The following is a 24,033-nucleotide window of genomic DNA, read 5'->3' as shown; positions in this document are numbered from 1 at the left end:
ACCGTAATAATGTGATTTCAATATTATTATAATTACAAATTAGATAACATTACTATGATAATAATATAGGTTTAAAAGTATAGGCTTCTTTTATATAACACACATTTTCTAAAAAATACAGCTGTGATAAATAGAAGAAATTTACATGCAAAAAAAAAAACTATAACTAGATGTCGGTCTATTTTTTATAATCTCAAGAATTAACTTTAGTTACCTACTATAGCTGACTACTGCTAAGGTATAATATGGACATAAGTTACACAGTAATAATAAATATGAGTTTTATCTTAGATTGCTAAAAATGTAAAAAAAAAAACAATTATAAATATTGACGCCGTATCTACGAGGATATATAAGGATAAATATGGCGTAATTTTTTTATGTTGTTTTTTTAAGAAATAAAACGTTAGGTACATACTCATAAACGAGTGCCATGTATTGAAAAAAAATCTTAAAATCGATCATCGTCGAAAATAATAACCATAGGTATTTTCATCGCATCCACCAATACATAAAGCCGCCCGAATCGTCACTGCACTTCCATATTCGGACAACATTTCAAGTATAATAATAATTAGTATTATGTATTATAGGTAGGCATGGGTCGAGCTTTTAAGTTAGAACTAGAATTTGAATTTCGTTTTTTTTCGTTGTTCAAGATCAAACTCAAACTCAAATTCATTTTATTTCTTTTGAATTCATTTAACATTTTGCACTTTCAACCTTTAGACTATTTAATTCATAAGTCCGTTTTAATTTTAAACAAAAAATATACCCTATTTTAATTATTAACGTTCTTGGTACACAATTTAATGTGCAAAAAAATAGGTAGGTAGATATTATTATATATTTTATAATAGTATCGATATCAAACTTGAATTTTCTCAAACTGTTTGAAACGTTTGAGTTCAAATAGCATTCGGTTTCGAACATTAATTTTAATCGAACTTTAAACTCGAATTTCATGAAGTTTGCCGGGTGTTTGAGAGTTTGATAAGTTCGATAACCCATTCCCAATGATAGGTATTTTCCGGAACGTACTCCCATGCCACCCCAGAACTCCTGACCTACGTGTCGAACAGCTTTTTGGTGTACTCGTAGACGAGGAACAGCACGGCGGACGACGGAACGCACCTGACGAGCGTCGGCGCAAGGCCGCTGTACAGTGCGACCACGCCTTCGTTCCGGTATACGTGCAACATGCACATGGTCCAGCCGCGCGTGGGCATCGCGTCGTCCAGCTGTATCCGAGACTTGACCACGTCCACCGGGAACGTGACCGTCCACAGAAGCACACCACCCGCAGCTCCGGCCACCGTAGTGGCCAGCAGGCCGCAGTCGGCACGGGTTCGACCAGCCGGTTTCAGCGCCTCCCGGACCGCCTCGTACACTCCGAAGAAGCAAAAGTAGCTGGGCATCTCCCGGGCCACTGTCATCTCCAGTCCACGAAATAGACCTCCAAGGCCATGGTGCCTCACGATGTCCTATACAAATAAACACGAAAATCAAATAACTCCAACGGCACAATATTATTATTTTTTTTAAAAAATTAAATGCGTCATGCATTCATATCTGAGGTGGGGGGAGGGCATATTAGTAATAAGGGAAATCCTTACAATATTCTGGAATATAAATTAGTTTAACGTATTTATCCAAACTTAATAATATATTGCCAAAATCTTAAAGCCATATGCGCCAGGGACAGTGGGACGTATTGTTCAGGAATATGTTTATCTGGACCGTACTGTATTCTCGGAATCTAAAAAATTCTAAAACAATATTTTTCCGGCGGATTCGTAGAGGGCGCGACCGCCCACGCACCGCCCGTCACCTTCTCCCCCGCCTAGAGGAAGCTACAAACCTAAACTAACCTAACCTCATAATTGTTTTAAATTATTTACTTAACCTAAGTTATGAGATAGATTTGAACGTGCCATATACAACACCTATATAAAGTATACAAAGAAGCACATTTGAATGTTTAATATTTTAATATAAATAAATAGGAAAACAAATTACATTTTTACATTTTGAATACAGCAATTTTCATTTAGATATTTAAATAATAAAAACAACTCATTTGGGAAAATTCTTTAACTAGTTTATCCTTTATGGTAGGTAGCTATATAAATTTAGGTACTTTAGAAAACTAAAAACACTTTTGCTTGTAAATAGTGAACTTATGTATGTAAGTATGTTTTCATACTTTTCAGTTTTAACAATTTTTTTTTTTGATACTATAATAGGTACCTGGTACAATACGTACTATGTACATATACATATAATGTACTATAAACCTTATAACAAAATGAAAAATAAACTAAACAACCAGTCATAGTATTTAATAAGGTTATCAACTACACAAATGTTATAATTTTCAAAAGAAACTGAATAAAACAGCTTATTATAATTTAATTTAATATAAACAATAAAACAGTAATATATACATAATATTATCTTTTATGAAGGCGCTTATAATATTAAGTTTAAACGTCTAATAAGATATTTTTAGTCAATAATATTAGATAAATTTAATAAATAATACATCGGTTTAAAAAATAGATGTGTTAAAATACAATTTATCATCGTTTTTATAAGAAATTAAAACTGGGTACCCGCCTATTAATAATTATTTTACCTATGAAATTATTTTCTAGCATATAAATACATTTATTACTATCATAAAACAATGTTCTAAATAAAAAGATGTAATGCATAAATATCTTAATATTTATCATTATAAAATATGTTAAGGGTATACAAAACTCCTTTTTTGTTAAAAACTAAATAATAGATAACTGTGACATTTTTCATACATGGGGGGGGGGGGAGGCTAACAACTCCGAAGCAATGAGCTATGGCTTCTTTAGCCCATGAATCCACCGACCACCGCATTCGTAAATAATTTACGAACAAAAAATAATAGCCTCTCGTTGGTCTTTTGATGTTTCCGAAAATTCAGTTTTGAAATTTAGAATATTATATTATGATAATATACTTATTGTACATAAATAATTTTTTTGCGTTGTATAATTTACTTTAATTAAGTCTTGTGCTACTATTTCATTGTTTTTCTGTAATCTATTTGGCAGTTAGCTGGACACTTACTTGATTTGGGATATTTAATGAATAGTGTTAATAGTATTTTTATAGTTTTTATTTAATATTAATTTTAAAGACAGTATTGTGAAATATTAAAATTTGTTACTGATAGGTTGTCTCGTAGGGCATAGTCTTGTAAAGTATTTCATATATTTAATATTAACCTCAAGGTTTAACAGACAAATATGTTCATAGTGTAAAGCATTTTTTGATTAAACTTTCATCAAAAGTAAAATGGCAAAACCACTGAAAAATAAAACGGCACTATACCCTCGATGAAAACGAGATGACAATTTAAAAATAGTAGGTACGATCCTAAATTAAATAGAAAAGAAAAAGCCACAATAAATCGTATATAAGTATCAGCCATGCTCTAGAGTCTAGATTGACACGTGGTAACTATTAATAGCGAAACAAGGGCATCTATGTAGGTATGTGTAAAACGCGTGAACTTCATCTTACAATTAAATATTATATTATTATCCTCACAGAATACTGAAATTATAAAAATGCATAAGAGGAATGCTGCAGTGTCCGTGGAATGTTCAGACTCTTTTTCAGGGTCGAAATCATGAAAATAACCTTACCATAGTAAAATTTTTAATAAAAGCTGAAATTTAAACTATCTAATAATCGAAGAAATTATACGAAAAACGAAAAAAAATATTAACACACTGCAGTGCTTAGAATAAAAAAAAATATATTTTACAGTTAGCCGACTTTTAAACACACACGTCATTATCGAAAATTAATGACCTATATGTGGCTATGTAGATAGACTTTTTTTCTTCTTTAATTTCCCCACGCTTTGGTAATATGGTATTAATATGTTAATAACGGCAAGCACACAAAAACTCCCCCTTAATTTGTTTACGGTCAATAAAATTCACTGGAATGGTCAAATTAGCAATAGAAGCTACCCTCGGGGCTTGACTTATATCCGCTGGGATTCGATAATTTCAAATTATGAACGCTGAACGTATACCGGGGACTTAAAGTTTTAACCCTTCGAAAAAGAGACAAAGAGCAGAGAGACGGGGCTTCTCAAAAAGATTGATTACTATAATAAATTATTATATAATATTATAATATTATATTGTGTTGATTTAAGTGGGTTATGTAACTAAATACAGTAAAAAAAAACACACACACACAAATTGAATGACCTTGTCATTGACGTAATTATTTTGAAAGAGGGAATTAAATAATATTGCGAATATAGTTTGTTCTATACACGTTATCCGAGATTGAAAATCAAGAGAGCTATAACTATCGGTAAATAATGATTATTGAGTTCTCACGATTAATAACGATTTTGTTTGCTTATAAACCCATACGTTATTTTTGTTCGATCCATATGGCGTATTAAATAAGTAAATGTTTGTCAAGGTGGGTAGTAACTACATAAGTAGTATACAAAGTAGCTGTCCACAAAAAATTACTAATTTATCCATGTTATTTAAATAAAAAGTAACATTGTAATACGTACCTACCCATTCATCAGCATTATAATTACTCGAACATAATTTTTAGCATTTTTGACATGCTTCATTTTAATCATAAAAAATGTATGTATTTAACTATAGATGTGATTTATTACTTAAAATTATATTTTTCTTAAAAGAATAAACTCATTTACTCAAATATGATAAAAAAAGGGCGTTAAACAGAAATATGTAAATTGATTCAGAAATAACATGTTTAAAATAATCGTTTTATTTTATTTTCAAAGTATATTATTTAAAAACTCTAATCCAAAATTCGTTTCAAAAAAACATTTTTATCAGATTTAAAGAAAAAAAATGTAAACGTAATATTATTTAATATTGCACATCAGTGAGACGCACATTTTTATATAAACACACAATTTTATTGAATGCAAATTTGAAATGTATTAATTTTGATTAAAATTGAGCAAATAAATAAAATAAAACATATTCACTTTAGATTCTAAGTGGAATGAATGTATTGATTTTACAATGATGTGTGTTTTTTTAATTTTAATTTTTTTTTGTGTCTTTGTACACGATAAGTAGTTGAAATAATGTTTTAATTTTCATCTTCAGTATCTTGTTCGATAAGAAAGTGAATATTGTTGGTGCATTGAGGAGGTCAAAATTAAATTCCCAATAGTTTTCAAAAGTGCGGGAAAACCAACATAAAAATTAAGGAAAAACAGTAATTTTTACGCAAAATCGGTTTTAAATAAAATCGATTTTGGTTTTTGGTGTAACTCTAAAACAAATGAACGTAAATACATGAAATCTTAACTGGTCGTTTAAATTTCTATAAACGATAAAATTTTCAAAATATTTTGATTTGTTTTGAACTGTTTAGGAACATTTTCTGTTTCCAATTTTATTAGTATTTTTTTCTATTAATGTCAATAAAACTATAATTGTTGGGTAAAAAAAGCTTGAAAATTTAATACAAGGTTCCTACTATATTTTGACGATGACATTTGAAAAATATTAAATATCCTTAGCCACAGTTTCTATTTATAAGCATTTCAAGTTCAAATCTAGACAAAATACGGAAAAATCACGAAAATTAATAAATTATTTTGAGTTGAGAATTCATAAAAATTTTCTTTTTAAATAATCTAAGATTTTAAAAGGTAATAAAAGTCTGTCTACCTTTATCAAAAAAAAAAAAAATGTACACAAGCAAATCAAATTAAATTTTTATGAGTGTTTGAAACTCATATTTTTACAATATTGGATATTCACTGGATTTCTCATGTAGCGGTTTTTTTTATTTTATTGTTATTCAAAAACAAATAATTGTAGATACATGAAAATTTTACTGAATGTTTATATTTTTGTTTTCTATATACCATAAAATTTAAAAAATATTTTAACTCTTTTGAGCGGTTTACGGACATTGTCGGTTTTCAATTTTTTTAGTTAATTTTTTCTTAAATATCAATAATATTGTATTTCTTTTGTAAAAAAGCGTGAAAACTTATTGCAAGACTTCTGATATATTGTTACAATAGCAGTTGAAAAATATTAAAAATACATAGGCACAATTTTTTTTTATAAGCATTTAAAGTTCGAATTTTGACAAAATGTATCAAATTTAAAATTTAGTAATTATTTTGTATTTAAAAATGTTCAACTTTTATAGCTAAGAAAATTTAAAACAAAGTTCCACGTAAATAGGTTATATATAAATTACTTTATTCACAAAAATATCATCAAAGATACTTAGTAATATCGTAGGCTGACTGACCGTTTTCGCTCAGGATCGTTTTTTTTATACAACGATATTATATCATTGAATTCAAATTTAACACCATCCATTACAGTGACCTACTTGTAACCTACTGTACTACAGAGCGACATCCACTTACCCACTTTTTATGTTATATTTTTGTTTGACTGCAATGTTAATAACATTTTATAGAGATATTTAATATTATAGATTCAATAAGCGTGGAAATATTATTTATTAAAATTGTATTTTTTTTTAAATTTAAAATAATACGATGCTATGTTTATATAGGTAGACACGTGAATGAAATTACACGTCGGTGTATATACATGATAATATTAAAAATAAAATACGATCAATTTTAATACTCATTATTGTTTATTTTGTAAAAATTTTAAATTTTAAATTTTACATTCCATTTTAAACAAAAATACTTATTCTTGTATTTGTATATTACGAGTATAATGTTGTACCTATGTGTTAAATATAATTAATTTTTCTTAAATCCAGAAAATATTACTCACAAATCTTTTATGTGATCACTTAACATTTAAAAATCGCTTTAGTAATACAAGCTGTACTAGAAAAGTTTTTTGAATGTAATTATTATCATTAGTTTCAAACTTATATTAAAAACACAATACAACTGTCTTGAAGAGTGCTTAACGTCCAAACACCCAGTCCCGTTGACTGTCCACTTTTTTCTGTTATTTGTTTTGACTTTTTTTTCATTCTTAGTTTTTCCTACCTACTTTTTAATATAAATTCGTCACATTTTTTTTTATAATTTCAATGATAATATTATGTCAAGTGAATAAAATAGAGAAATGATACTTTACAATGATTTATTATTAATAAGTAGGTAGGTAAGTTTCATAAATTATGTTTTAAAATAAATGTATTGTTTTATACATATTATTAATATTATCACACAAAAATTGATTTCTTGAATGTTTTGACTAAAAATTATCATGTGTACATAATATTACCATTGTCCGGTATGATTTTGGTGCAATAAAGTATTTTGATTTTTATAGTCTCTTTTTCGTAATATTATATTTTATTATTGTATGATAAAATAGAACATTGTAAACGCCTTACGCTTAAAACTTATGTAATTATATTACTCTTACAAACATCATAATAAAAAAATTAAAGTATTTATTTTAATTTATTTATTACGGTTAGTATTATTTGTAAAAATGTATACATAAGAATTTTTAAAAAGGCGTTTTACATTAATGTTTTAATTAGCTTGTTGGACTACTTCCGTTAATTTAAAATACTATAGCTGGCACTGGAATCATAGAAAAATCGTATTCATTTTGCACTTTTTAGAATTTTAATTAAAAAGTTTAGGCAGTACCTATGTAATATTACCGTACATATACCTAACTTAAGTAAGTCGTTTAAACATTTATGTTTAAATCACTATAAATATATTATAATATATAATATGATGAATTTGATATGAATCAATACATCAACATTTAATGTACATTCGTGTATAGTTCAACGATTCAAAACTAATATGATTAAATACAAATATCTGATAGCTGCACAATTGCACTGTCAGAATGTTTAGTTATTCATCTCAAAAACCTTTGATGTACAATAGTATATCACCAGGGGATTGTATATACTTGTCTCTCAGTTGGAGTCTATTATTACTTAAATGGATCAAGTCGGGCTATTGTTTCTGTGTGCCCCAGACACATATACAGTACATTAAACTATGCATTTTTAATTCCCCTATTTAATCTAAAGTTCACAATAAAAACTAAATAGTCTTTGCTATAAGTGCATTTTTTCATTGATTTTTCACTTATAAAATTATCATACTTACAATACGCAATCAGTTAAAGTTAAAACTTATTAAAAAACCTATTATGGTAATTATAAATCCACATACGAGTGTCGAGTAGTAAAATATTCATTCGTGTACCTTTGATTAAGCCCAAAAATTACAATGATTATATAATGAAGTTATACGAGGATTAAAGATAAATTTTTAAAAATACAATTTCTATAATAATTCAGACTTCTGCGGAAAAAAAAATAAAAATAAAATGTCAGAAAACTAACTATTGATTTAAAACGTTTGCGTACTAGCCCCATGACAAATATACACTTGATCATAGGGATATTTAATAGGTTTGCAAACAAAGAATATTAGTAAATACTAAATATTCATAAGACAAAAAAAGTTCTAAATACTTCTGTATTTGGCTCACTAAAAATTATACAGCCATTTGTGAAAAACTTATTAAATCCTTATTCTGTTGTAAAGTTATTAAAATATTAACAGTTTGTATAACATTTAAAGTCTTTACCAACCAGATTACTTATATAATCTCTTTAGAATTAAAACCAACCATGCGCATAATATGGTAATTTTAATATATAAAAATTTTACAATAAACATATAAACATATAGGTGGTTTTCGATGAAATTTATTCTTTGTTCATAATAAGTAATAACTTATAAGTTTATATAAGTGTATACCATGACGTAGGTACATATAAATTATAGAGTTGAACATAATATTTGAAATTAAAAATTACAAAATTATTAAACGTTAGTTTTATGTAAGCCATATACCATCTAACCTAATCGTTATTTTTAAACTGCATGTTATAACATGCATTTGTTTTATACTAAAAATATTTTATATACTTGAAACACAACAATGTTGTAGGAATGTCATGGGCGAAATTTATTTAGAGAAAAAGACTGTGCGTAGTATAAAATACATCATGAAAATAATAGGAATAAATTACGGTGGGTGCACACTGTTTGCATACATTTTCATAAAGGCCATTAGGCACATTTGTGCAACCCGTTTGCGCAATGTTTTTGATAGGTTCATGGTATGTTTGTGCAAACAGATTGTTTAGTGTATCGGTATATTCTCGAGTAAATGGGTTTCCTCAATTATTGTCAAGTAAAATTGTAAAAATGTGCACAAACAAGTTGACAATGTCATTTTATTACATCAAAAACATTAGATTATTATGTACAATATATATTTTCCAAGTTCACGCAGTCTGTAAAATGCAAAAATGTACCAAGTTAATTTTATGTTCCCAATAGATATACGTTTATGCATGGATTATAACTGAACGACTCGCCGATCATACTGCAAGTAAATTGGCGGAGAGTGGAGATATTAAGTAGTTAGTTAGTTTTAAATATATTATCAACTATTATCAATTCAAAACCATTTTTGTTATTGTGTTTTTGAATGGCTTCCGACCATTTAACATGCTGAAATATTTATATTCAAGGTATCTAGTGTAACCAATATGAGGAAAGTCATAACATTATATATTATTTTGTGTGTTATACTTAATAATATGTCTTTTATACATTTTTGTTAAACATTATTATTACGATTTCTATTGATACCTGTGGAATAAAAATTATAATTTTATAGTTTATAAGCATTTTAAATACAGCTCAATAGGGGAATGGAGTAGGTACAGGACCCTGGACATAACGTGTTAGCGTCACTGTTCGAGGTATTTAAGATTTTTTTAAAATTAAATTCTGTTAAATATTATGTGTATTCAATGCTTGTCTTTGCACTGTATACATTTTCATCACGTAAATAGGGAAATATGGTTGGCAATATTCTGTGCTCAGAGTCTTGACTGAGTTAGGTAATCGTATAAGGTGTTCTAACAATTTTATTTTTATTTTAATTAATGTCTGGTTTTAAGCACTTCCTAAAAGTAGGCGTTCTATTTATTTATTAATAATTTCTGTTATATAAGTATGCAATATACTTTATCGAGTTCAATAACTTTTTTTTATCAAATACTTAGGTATGCTTTGAACAGCTAATTTACTTATATTTTCATTAATGACAAAAGATAGTTGTTTACTGTATTAATTTTAGAACTTAATTTAATAAACAAAAATTAAAATACCCTTACATATAACATAGCAATATATATTATATTACTATAGTATATACGTTATACAGGTCGAATCAACAAACTGTTTGTTAAATATACAAATTATACTTTGTTAATTTCAAAAATAAATACCTTTATGTTTCAATGTTTCATAATAGTTTAACAAAACTGAATATTAATTATACAAATTTCAGTATACCTACCAGCTATAGTTAAATCTTTAATTATATTTTGTGTTAAATGCTACCTACTACATAATATTAAGTTCAATCGACTATTAAACTATTAACTATATGTAATATCACTATTAAAGGACTCAGATGTTTAAGACTTTTGATTAATTTTATACTTTTATGGAACGTATAATTTCATTTTTTTCATTTTTTATTTTAAAATCATACTTGTATTTTTAATACCAATTTTTCTGTGGATGGCCAATCATACGCAATTAATCACACCTATAGGTATCTTAATAGTATAATTTATAGTTATTTCCGTTAGGTGAACTCACGCAAAAATTAAATTAGATTTTTTTAAATAAAAAAAAGATTGAGCACGATTCATTGTACTAGTAAACATGTGTATCATATATTTTTATTATATTTTTTTAAATGAAATCGTTGGCTATGTATAGAATGCGGAATCACTACAATCAATATAATATTGTTAAAAAAGATAAAAAAAATAAAAAATGGTCATAGGTATAATAATATAGTGCAATCTATATAATGTATCATTTAACGTTGAGATTCATTTTTATATTATATAGAGTAATGTTTTTATCGTCGCTTTCGAATATTACATAATAATATTATATGTTATTTAGTTCATGGTAGTCACATGATAGGTACCAGGTACCTACATCAAAAGATAACACTGTATTATTGTTTGCCGGATGAAAATAATTACTTATCTATAATCAAAATATCGAGAGGATTATCCGTTACCATCGGAAACATAAAGCTGAATTCCCATTTGTGTCTGATGAATTAATTAATGTACATTTTACGGGTTATATTATACTGAAAGGGTTGTTGCCTGTTGGCAAACATTGTCAAATTGACCTGGCCGCGATTGCAGGGAAGACTCAGTGTGGATTAAATTATATTATTTCGTGAGACATTATAGGTGGGTATAGTGGGTACCTACGTGTATTAAAATTATCAGAGCTCAAAGCCCGTTAGACAATGACATTGTATACTGGCCAACAATAATTTTCAGCGATGTGCGGGGAAAATGTTGTGCAAAATATAATATTATAGCATTACAAAAATATTTTTAATTTTGACTAGGGATCTAAAGTCATTATACATATAAAACTATTTACTAAAAATGTTTATTATAACATAAAAAAAATACTGACATAGCTGAGGCTATGAGCGTGTTACATTCGTCCCGTTTCGCTGACCTCAGTTATACGGGACAATTTTGTTGAAATATTATAATTTAATATATTTGAAAACAAAAGTGAGTATAATATTTGTGTAAAAGGTTTTAGAAACGATTTTGGGCGGAGCTGAATATACCAACTTTAAATCAAATATAATATTTTAAGAGGACGTTACATCACAGAATAGATGAATCTTATAGGTACTATGTGTCTCATTACTCCATTATTTACTGTCTCCGTTACACAAATATGTTAATATGTAACATAGGTCATAAAATATATACGTTCAGCAGTTCACGTTTAGTATCGTTGGTTTTAATATAAGAGGGAATTGACTGTGATCATCAAACTTAAAGGTACCAAACAATATTGTCTTTGTTGTAGGTATTTTTTTATTTTTTAAAATATTGGGTACAATTCGAGCATTTTCAAATTGTACCCTTTATAACTTGCTTTAAAATTATAATATCTAAAAAATCTCCAAAACAATACATATAATAATAAATATGATACTGTAATCTTTAATACAGTTAAATAATATTTCTATTATCTATTATATTAAGACTAATGATAACTAAACGTGAAACTGAAAGTAAATTTGCTATTTTACGCACTTCACAAGGCGAAGACAACAACCCGGCGGGTGTGGCATCCTCTTAAGTCGAATACCTATACAATATTTGCAGTTTGTATAAATAAATAATGTTTAACTGCTCTCACATATTTGAGATTCATGAGCCCCACTGGTGTTTGCACAAAATAATAGGAACGAATCTTATAATAAACTCATAAACTGAGCCAATTATGCCCGTTTAAGTAGTATGAAAAACGTTAATTTATTTCGAAATACATAACGTTTAAAATAAACACTATGCCCTAAAATATTCAACGAAGTTTCATGGAAAACTATAAAAGTTTAAGTGAACTAAATAAAATAAATCACAATAAGATTATTTATGTAGACACAGTAAATATTATATTACACATTTTATAATCCTTTATAACAATATCCAGAAGTGAAATTATATGTTGAATACTAGCTTTTAAATCCCTTTGTTTTCACAAATACAAGACTTGGGAAAACTCTTACAAACATAACCATCATAACGAAAAAAAATAGTTATAACTTATGAATGAATATCTCACCACTAAAATGTGGTGTAAAACCATATCTTGCGCTATTTCGTAAAAAGTCTACCAATAATTTATTGTGCTTTGCCATCAAAAATGAACTAGGTTTGTTGTAAATATTTGAATTAAATTTTTAATTTTAAATATTAATAAAATAATTAATAAATAAATTAGTTATAAAATATCATATAGTTTTTTAATTTTTGAGTAGATTTTAATAATAATATTTTTCAAAATTAATATTATGAAACCATTATACTATTTAACAGCTTATATAGGTATTACTTGTTTTAGGCAGCGTGTATGATATGTCATACCATTGAGTATTGATAATACACTCGATGGTCATAATATACGTATGATGTTTATAATATTAATCTATTCCACTCATAATAGTATGTACCTATGGTAGAAAGTAAATGGATATAATATTAATATTCTAGAAAACATTCCAATTAATTTTAGTTGGATACAGTAACAATTAAAAAATAAAATACTAATGTAATTGAATTGTATACACTGATAGAGATAAGATGATAAAAAATATCTAATCCTCACACTCAGTGATCAAATTTAACTATAAGTTTTTATTTGGTAATCATAGCAGATACAGTTAAAATGTTTATTAATTAATATAAATTGTATAAAAAAAATGTTCTTACAATCTTTATTATTAAGTTATAAAGTAACGAAAAAAGTAATATAGAGATAAAAAGAATTTAGGCACCTATTTATATGTATAATTATATCATATTTACTTGCGAAGCATACATATTATGAAATATAAGGATTTTGTAAAAAAGTGTGTTGTGGATATTTGGACATCCTACATATTCTTTTTCAATGAAATATTTTCTCTATTTATAAAATTACAATTTATAATACAAAATTAAAATCGTATTTTCTTCATAAACGTACTTGAATATTATATTTTATAATCATAGCTATAATTAATTTAAATATATATTACAATTTAACTGATCATATTGTTTTTTAATACAATGGTATTCGATTGTATAGAGTACTTAGTGTAAATTAATTTAATTGAAATTAGTTTTTAGTTTAATATATTTTTTTTTTTTAAATATTTCTATGAGTACACACGGAAATATGATGGAACTTAGCAACAATAAAATCTGAAACTTTGTAATATATTGTGTATGTTAGCATAATATAATATCTTTTAAAAATATCTTAGACATTTGGAGAAATATTTACTTTGTCAAATTAACATTAATCAAAATAGTGTCGTAATACAAATATTTATTCTGATGTTTGTAGGTGCAACAAAATATACAGCATTACAACAGTAATTCAATAGATTTATCAAGTGGTATATTATAAATGTAAAATCTTAAGTACCAACATACTATTACATGTATAGGTACTTATATACAAAGTGATTTCAATATTGAAGACTTACCTATGTTATTGGGTCAATTTAAACTATATAATATTATATAAAAAAAAAATATTATAAGTTATTAAACTACCTACCTATCTACCTGAGATAAGAAAATAATTTTGTTCCAAAGTCATTATTTGAGTTGTAAATAATAAAAAACCAATAAAGAAAATAGTTACAAGATAAATATTTTAATACTAATTTATTTTAATCATAATAATACTATTATTACTGCCCATATTTTGTAAGTATTATAATAATATATTATTGAACATAGTAATATTAATATACCTTTGTGTTGACATTTTAAAAGTTAAAAGTTGTTTGAGAATATTTTTATTACACAATATCAAAGTGAATTTATTTTGATTTTATGGAAAAATACAATATTGCATTATTAATGTAGTGAAACTAGGCTATTCAATTTATCAGCTTTGTGGCTTAAATAAAATAGGTCCCTGTAATCAATTTATAAATAGGAATCTTCTATCTTGGTCGTTAATTTAGTATTTGAAATTGAAAAACAAAAATATCATTAAATTTATGATTGAACAATAATAAGTAAATCAATTATAATACCTGTAATAAAGTCGTTATACTCAATTTTAAGTTACCATCAAAAATAGTGGGCTATCGATCGTACGACAAATGTAGATTTTCAACCTAAATTATTAAATTACGAGTTTAAGTTATAATAAAAGTTTAAAATTGATCGATTAATATTAATACTAAAAATATATGTTTTTTTAAAACTAATCACCATACTATTCTTTACCTACTTATTAACTACATTCAATTATGAAATTAATAATATCGAAATTACATTTTTTGAATTCTATCAAAATAATACCACATTTTAAGACAAATTCAAAGTATCATGAAAATTAAATGACTAGAAGCTAATTAATTTTTGGTCGCCGTCTACTGACAATCTCTTAAAACAATCCTTTGTGTTTGGTTAAAACTTTATGGTCAACAATTTGCGAACGACAACGGTTTTCCTCGTGGTTGGTGATTACATTATGTCTAGGTAGACGTTTAAGTGAACGGGGAAGAACCGTTATTCACGATTATAATGCAATAGGATCTAAAAATGTTTTTGTTGAAACAATATAAGACCTATTTTTATAAAAACCGTACGCAAACTCTGTAGAAAAACATTTGTACCTACTTAGTGGTACCATCATAATATCATATCGTTATACGATTTCAAACGCATTATATATTTTTTTAAATCATATGTGATATGTACTTAATACTTATAATACATAAATTTCAATAAATCATAATATACGATAAAACATTTTTGGTACAACGATGGTCTTTTAAATTAGTTAAAAACAAAAACCGAGAAGCTTCATTTCAATTCTATTGTGTAACATAGTAACTGATTATAACGATAACAATTCATCAACCGTTATAAATACTTTAATTCATTATCAATCTTTTAAACACTAATTTGGGGTATCTTTTAAATTAAATTAAAAATAATACATATTTAAAGAATAGAGGTATTTTTGAAAAATTGTTCTTATGTTTATCTCAGAAGTCAACCTTGTCATAAATCTTATCATAATTCACTGTCTCGTAGTGTTTCCTGATGAACTTTTTTCTTTTTCAACTACTCGAACATATGGGTTTTAAGATTAAGTGGCAACAGTGCCAAGTCTGTAGAACAACTTCCGGTTTAGGACAGATGTTAAATTGTTTTCTTCCTATCATCATCACAAAACTATATTATTCATGAACAATTTTAAAACATGATACATAATATGTGTGTTTGTTTTCCTAATATAAATCTGCAGACTAAAAAACAATCTTATAGTTCATATTCTATTTTAAATTAATGTACATACATAAATGTAATATTAATTAATAACCTTTTAGTTGGATATAGTTAGTTAGCCATTTATTATTATTTTAAATGTACCCACATTTAGAGTTAGGTAGATTAATGATTACTTAGAGTTATAATGTATTAATAATACTAAAAAATAAAATTGTATTTAATATAGCCATGTAGGTACCTATCACTGTTCAAAAGAATTTCTCTTTTGAATACAAATTGTTTTGCTATAGGTATCTATATATATATTAAATAACACAAAACTATTATGTATATAAAAAAATAATCATACAAGTTTATTGTTTATATGTTAAAATGTTAAATACCAAATTTTCTAATTAATGTGATGTTATAAGTATCTGCAGTAGTGCGTGTAGTCAACAGTAAGTTTTATTCAACAAATATGTTTTAAATTTTAATTCAATGTATTTAATTATTTAAATACATAAAAAAATATTTTTATAAATGTTATAAATTCTTGCAATTAAATACAAATTGTATTAAACCTCGCAATTTGCCTAACTGAAGTATACAAAAGTATTTTTAACGAATGCGATGTCTATTATAATATACGTTTTTATAAAATGTATATTTGCAGTAATATATTAAAAAGGTAACTGAACAGATTACTACGTTATAGGTAGCAATTAAATATAATTTAAATTTAAATATATATAATTATAAATTATAAATTATTCAAATAACAGACCTGGCCGATGAATATTTTTTAATTGTTACCTACTGAATAAAACATACTGTTATCAGTTGTGTTCATCAATAGTGAGCAGAATTTTTTTTCTGGACCTACAGTCTTGTTTTTATAAGTAGGTAGTCAACTCGGCTCACATTGATACATTTTTCGATATACTCACAAAGCATTTATAGTAGCAACTAAATCGGGTTTCCAATTCGAGTGGTGCACAGTTCTATTCCAATTCATAATAAGTGTATTTTATATACTCAGAATAAAATGCCTGAAGTGACTATTGTGCTTTTTCTCAATCCAATAGGTAGTGGTTGTTCGGCTGCAAACAATTTTATGTGAACGATGTAGTTCAGCTCACTTGCTGCTAAAATACCGTGATGATTGGCATTCAGGAAGCAGTCAACTTGATATAAGCCAAAACTTAAATGTTGTAGACCTTTTTTTTAAACAATGACCCCACGGGAATAATTCATCTTTTTAAGAATATCGGGCGAGTCATACTTATTTTCAGTCAGATAGTTTCATAAATAAATTTAGGCGGTTTACAATATCGTCTAACATCACTCAATAACCACCTACTGTAATTCAAATATCATGTCGACCGGGAGAGGAGCTCATAAAATCCAAGTGAGAACCGTCCCTTCAGCGACCAAAGTTACCACACCTGATCACGATTATTATACGATATCAACTATTCTCTGATCCACACCAGTAAAGTGGTAATTTTCTCGATTAGATACCACCGATTCTCCGTCATTCGATCAGAATAACTGGGAGGTAATAAAAATATTTTTATTTAAATTTTCACCGAAATAATAAAACAGTATAACAATTTTACCGAAATAAACGACAAGCGATTATTGAAAAAATCAAAAAAATCCCATAAATTATTAGAATACCTAATACCTAATTGGCTAAACTAAAGATTTAAGTCGGAACCAATAAATATAATAAAACAAAATTAGATTTAAGTCATTATAAATAGTATAGGTAATACTTTACATACAGTATAGGGTCTATTAATGAGGGGTGAAATTGTGAAAATCCAAAACGTACTATTGGCATATTTCATTTTTTTCAGTATGGGTGATTTTTTATAATTAAAAGTCTTGAATGCTGTACATGTAATAATGAACAATCAATAAATTCAGTACAATATTTTAAGATTTCCTACAAAGCTAATAGTTAATATAATTTTGATAAAGTTAACAAATCTACGATTTTAAAGATAAAGTTAGGCCACATCGCACAATTTCCAACCAATAGCACATTTTGAATAAATTGTTCAACATAATATTACGTTGTGGAAAAATTATGGTTGTCATTTTCCAAAATGTACTATTTTCAAAAATAAGTTTTTAATTTTTGATAACTGCTTTATAGCAACATATAAGGGTTAAAAGTTGGGTATAAACACACTTCTAGAATCTCTTTGTATTAACAACAACTCAGTAGTTTCTGAGAGTATAGAAAACAAAAAACCAAACATTAATTTATAAATTATATACTAGCTGATCCCGCGCACTTTGTTGCCCGTAAAAAATGACAACTCTTAAAAAAATTGTGATTGTTCAACTCTTTTTGGGCGTAGCTCGTTACAGTGAGTGCAACTCAGACATCCTGCTAGGCAATCCGACAATGTCAGATCGTGGACAATGTGCAACAGCATATCAAGTAGTCCGATGAGCGGCTATAAGTGCAACTCAGTCACCTTTGTAGGCAATGTGCGAAAATTCGATTTGATGCATGCTTGTACCTGATCTGCCCGATAACCAATGGCAACCAATAAAATAATAAAAAGTAATTCCTACTAATTATTTCTCCAATAACCAATAGCAATCCTTATAAACAAAAATTTTCATCGTAAATCTCAAAATTCCTGTTTGACCACCTCCTCGGGTTGGACCTATAATTGTGAATCTAAACCTTCCTCTTGAATTACTCTATCAATTAAAAAAACTGCATCAAAATCCGTTGCGTAGTTTTAAAAATCTAAGCATACAGACAGACAGCGGGACTTTGTTTTATACTATGTTAAGAAGATTATAAACTAGTCATAACCATGTTTAGGCACGATTTGATATCATTAATATTTAAATTAGAAAAGTTGTTTATTATTAACTAGCCGACCCGTCACAGCTTCGCCCGCGATTGGTTGTTTATTTTGCCTCCGGAGGATGATATGTATAATTTTTTATTCAAATTTTATCGTTTAATGTGATCAGCAAGTAAATATAAAAAATGGTTAATGAAAACGTATTGAAATGTTTCTAGCGGTATTAATGATAAATATATTTTTATCAAAAATAGCTGATCCCGTGCACTACGTTGCCAGTTAAATGTACCAACTCTATATGACTCAAACTTTGTTCAATCCGTTATTTAATATTCGGTTTCGGTGTATGGTGTTCAACATTTATCTTAACTTTTCTGTTGCCGGGAATAAAATTCTGATTTACAGCAGTAGATTATCAGGTAGGCAAAAATCAAATTTAACCCTTTTTAAATTAATCTATCTTCTTCCCAGAGGTCTAATCTACACACAAACATTCATTTATATATACATATATAATATATATATATATATTGACGAAAAATAATAATACAAATCAACAAAAATGCCGGATTAACCAATAGCAACTAATATATAGTACACTATTATTCTTTTAATCTGCAACAATAAACTAAATTTTTTATTATTTAGTTTATTTTTTTCTGGATAGATGGCGCCACCATTGTATTTTTGACATCCCTATTTTCTACTTTTCTGGTGGATTTTCCTAAAATGTTCTTTCATAAGAACCTTGTCCTGACAATTACGAACACAACAAAAAAAGAATCAACCAAATTGGTTCAGTAGTTTCGGAGTTTATCCCGAACAAAAAAACCTACTTCATTTTATATAGTAGTATAGATATAGATATAGATATAAATATATATAACCTATAGCAACCATTAATAAACAAAAATTTCTATTGTACATTTCAAAATTCCTGTTTGAGAACCTACCGGGGGTGATCAATTCCCTTTTTAAATTAGCCTATGACACTTACAAAGAATGTGGCTTTGTATTGGTGAAAGTATTTTCGAAATCGGTTCAGTAGTTTCAGAGTTTATCCCCAACAAACAATCAAATCTTTCCTCTTTCTAATATTAGTATAGATATAGAGTATAGATAATAATCAAAATTATCTATTTTAACTGTTGGTAATTTTCCCCTCACTTTTAAATATGATTTAATTAATAATACTTACTTATAATAAAATAATACACATTTACAAATATAAAATTTGGGAATAGTACGTTTTGACTTAATGAACATTGTTGGCAGAACATTAATATGAGAAATAGCGCGTTTTTCTGTAACGTTGAAATAGTACCTTTCCGAAAATCATTGAAAATATAGTTAATTTTGTTTTAACTTTGATAATGATATCATACGGGCAATAGTATCCACGTTTTGAAGAATGTTTAAATTCTTTAAATTACAAAGATTAATTCATTGGAAAATATAGTAGGTACGTTTTGATATAACTGCTATTTTTTTTATAATGATTTATACCGAAAATAATAATTTGTTTTGTGACACCCATTCTCGCTATGTTTACACTATAATATTATGTCTAACTCAATTTCGATAAAAATTCCAGTAGTACGTTTTGGACAGTTATATAATAATAAATTATTAAAGCGATGCAGGAAAAGGGGTGTGCAGACTGCAGATTATGCACTACAAATCGTACACCATTCTAGGGCCTCTGATAAATTCATGATATTTTTATTTTCAAAATATGGTTTATAGTTTGGAATTATTATGAGAACATTTTTTAAATACAAAACTGCCAATACAAAATTATTATTTGTAGAAAATATAAGTAATTTTTTTCTTGAATCGATGCTCATTAGTTCAATCATAAATATTTTCTAGCTTAAACAATAAATGGGCATACAGATGAAACTGCTTTGTTATCAAAGCTATATTTTAGATTTGCTGTTTCTAATATTCCCGTCACGTATTTCCATCACCTAACTCTTATCAATTCCACTTACAATTTGTTAAACCACACCCTATAACATAGTTGGCACTGGCAAACGAGGATCATTCACTGCTTTTTATGTCTAATCGTCTTATTATTCGATAGGTACTTTTAAATCGCACTTATGCTTAACTTTTTGTTAATTATTATTTTGTCATGGAGCTTCCGAGTGCGTCTTAAAAATATATCGCGATAATGTTCTGAATGCGTCTATAATAAAGGTATAATCTGTATGCTTATAATCTACTTGTAACATACATATTATTAGGGGATTGGAAACAAATAAAAACAGCATAAACAAACATTATTAATAGGAAAAAAAATAATTATAACATACATTTATCGAGGGTTATTTATAAAAAAAAATGATAAATTTACTTTATTAAAATAGCGTAAAAAAATAGCACTATTTAAAGAAAATCTTTATGTTATTTGATTGTATAAAATGAATAACAACCTTTATTATCTACTATTTATTATAGTATTTCAATTGTATTATTTTATTTTGTTTATATTGTACTATAGTATATTGTTTTATTTATAATAATATACATTTTCACACTGTATATTCTATTATTAAACGTTATTATTTTTTTGCCATGTACACCTATTTACAATGTATATGGAATCGATAAACCTCCATTTAAAATATTTCATAATAAAATGTACAAAACTTATTTTTATATAATAGGGAGATTAAATATTTACATCATACATTTGTTTTAAATTGATTCTTAAATTACATCTTCATGAAATCAGTTGTCTGTTTTTCGAATATTTTGATATTGTCTTCAATTAATGTACTTACCTTTTTCCTATTCAGCAATCTAATTTTACTTAGGTATTTACTATTTGATAAGAAGATTTAATTTCAATAATTTATGGTTTTGATTTTTTTTTTTATATTTCTAAAAACCAATTTCAAGTAAAGACACGGACGCAGTCTGGCACCCACCAAACTTATCAGCGATTACATTACGGTCTTCGTGGCCTTCGGGCAAATGAATAGGTGTAAAATTTGAAAAATCAGAGACACGTGGCTGACACAAATTAATTTCCATCGGGCTCGTCCGATCAAGCGAATAAAATCAAATTCGTATATACTAATGTATTACCTTGGTGACGCGGTACACGGAACCTTGGAACCGCTGACCGCGGGATTCGGCCAGCTCACGACCAGCTTGAAGCTTGATCTTGACCAGTTCGGCAGGGCACAGGACCACGGATGAGAACACGGACGCCGCGCATCCGGCCACCGCGTTGCTGAGCGCGTCCATCTGCTTGGCGTCCCGGGCCCCGGTGACCGCGGCCACCGCGCGCTGGCACAGGCCGTAGCACGCGAACAGCACCGAGTTCTCGGCCACACCGGCCACCATGGCCGGTGAAGAACCGGCGTACAGGCCACGCAGACCGGACTTCCGGTATGTGTGCGCCAGACAGTGCGCGGGCCCGGAGTAAAGGCCGCGAAACGTCTGCAGCTTGGTCTTGACGGTATCCAGTGGCTGGCCGACCAGCACAACGGCCACGCCGGCCAGTGAACCGGCAAACAGGTCGGACAGGCTGCTGCCGGCGCCACCGCCTACAGTGATCGCGTCCGCCGCCATCGCGTCGCCGCCAGGGCTCATGTCGGGACAGGTCGCTGCGGGTCGATGGCGCTTACGATGTTTATTGCGGTGATCGCCTCTATAAACACTGGTCAGTTAAGAATTATTTAGGTTTGTGGGCTTCGCTCGGACTTTGGCTCGTCAGTTCTATCGGAGAAAATAATATTATTACTGTAACGACTCGATTTTTGATATTATATTATAATAATATTGTGCACACGATGTTAATGTTGGAACGTCGCGCGTCGAGCTTTCGCCGTTGACATATGAGGATTGCCCCGATACGCTTGTAAATATATTGTTATTTTTAAGATTTTTTTTTTCAACTGTTATATTCCTCATTCACATAAACCACACATGAGGGTCGGAGATTAGATAACGGCGATCCGACCTCTCGACACCAGATTAATTCCATTGTTGTTGTTGTCATAATAAATATTATTATTTATACTATTCTACCAACTGCGACGTATAACTACATAAAGTATAGGTAGTGCCACAAATACATCGTCGAAGCGTACAAATGTAAATCATATATTTTGATTTCGATCTCAGCACAAAGTAGAATCACGCGTTGAACACAGCTGTTACTAAAAGACTAAAAACAAATAAATATTGGGCTGCCGAAATTGCAAGATAATATTGAGTAGGTATCCTTTCACGTTGATGACAATTAATTATTGGTGTGTTGACCATCATTGGTGCCCTAGTCTCTAAGACAATCATATTTAGAGGGCCAACAAGTCAACATGGTATTTCATATAGGAAATTTAATTTATTTTTTACTGTATTTATAATTTTTTTAATCACCTTTATATTTTTAATATAACTACACAAGATTTGTGTAAATAAATAAACAATTAGGTAAAACAAATTATTTAAACAATTAACTAAAAATTGTTTATGTCAACTTACTACTTACAGTGCATTGAATCACATTAATCTCGTATTATGATTATGTATACTCTACTAATGATTTATTAGTTATAAATCTTACTCAAATATGTTTTGTAAGTTAAAAGTTTTCGAAATTTGGTAAGTATGTTGTCCATTTTATATTCCTGGCAACTTCATCTTCTATACCAAAATGATATTAACAATGCTGATAATTTTTCGATGTTGATTTGACAATGACAGTAAATATTTAAACTATTTTTAACATGGAAAACAATTTTTTCCTGCTTGTTTAAGAATACGGTGAAAAAAGGCAATTACAACGTTAGATAATGTCGTGGTTAATGACGAATTAATGAGATACTTTCATACCTTTTTTTTTCATTAGAAAAATATTTTTAAATTATAACTCACAAGATTTTTTCACCAAAAAGTTTTTCCAAATCCTCTATATAAATATTCACTAACTTAAAGTTCTAATCCTGTTTTATGCAAGTTAAATGGTTTGATATTTTTCATTTCAGAAAAAAACAAAATTGTCACATATTTCTATAATATATTATTTTAATCAATTAAACAATTGACGTGACAATTATAATAATGGATTTTTTATTCTTAATTTTAACCTTATTATTAAACCAGATTTGTCATCAACATAAAATATTTCTACATTTAATTCTAAATTCCTCCAATAAATAGTGTATACCTACGCCACACTTACTTGAAAGTTGAATTTCATTAAAAAAACATTTCAAATCATTTTTGTCAATTATGAATATAA

At 27.9% G+C, this 24,033-nt stretch overlaps 1 protein-coding gene across 1 annotated transcript; it reads right to left on the bottom strand.

Annotated features, from left to right (window-relative positions):
• Positions 1 to 7: 7 nt before the first annotated feature.
• On the bottom strand, positions 8 to 22,633 carry LOC132936360 (mitochondrial ornithine transporter 1-like). The gene is made up of 2 exons (XM_061003079.1): positions 21,870 to 22,633; positions 8 to 1,484 (listed from the first exon to the last, which is right to left on the bottom strand). The coding sequence occupies exons 1-2, from the start codon at positions 22,377 to 22,379 to the stop codon at positions 1,068 to 1,070; spliced, it is 927 nt and encodes a 308-aa protein (XP_060859062.1). The 5' UTR covers positions 22,380 to 22,633; the 3' UTR covers positions 8 to 1,067.
• Between the last annotated feature and the right edge of the window lie 1,400 nt (positions 22,634 to 24,033).

The sequence above is a fragment of the Metopolophium dirhodum genome, chromosome 1 (assembly GCF_019925205.1).
Source record: "Metopolophium dirhodum isolate CAU chromosome 1, ASM1992520v1, whole genome shotgun sequence".
NCBI classification, from domain to species: domain Eukaryota; kingdom Metazoa; phylum Arthropoda; class Insecta; order Hemiptera; family Aphididae; genus Metopolophium; species Metopolophium dirhodum.
The sequence above is the reverse complement of the archived record's forward strand: the minus strand, read 5'-3'. Positions and strand labels throughout refer to the sequence as shown.

Excerpts from the sequence above, each read along its gene's own strand:
- LOC132936360 (XM_061003079.1), bottom strand. The coding sequence starts at position 22,379 with ATGAGCCCTGGCGGCGACGCGATGGCGGCGGACGCGATCACTGTAGGC. Across the intron at positions 1,485-21,869 it reads CCGTGTACCGCGTCACCAAG|GACATCGTGAGGCACCATGG; the intron begins GTAATACATTAG and ends TTATTTGTATAG.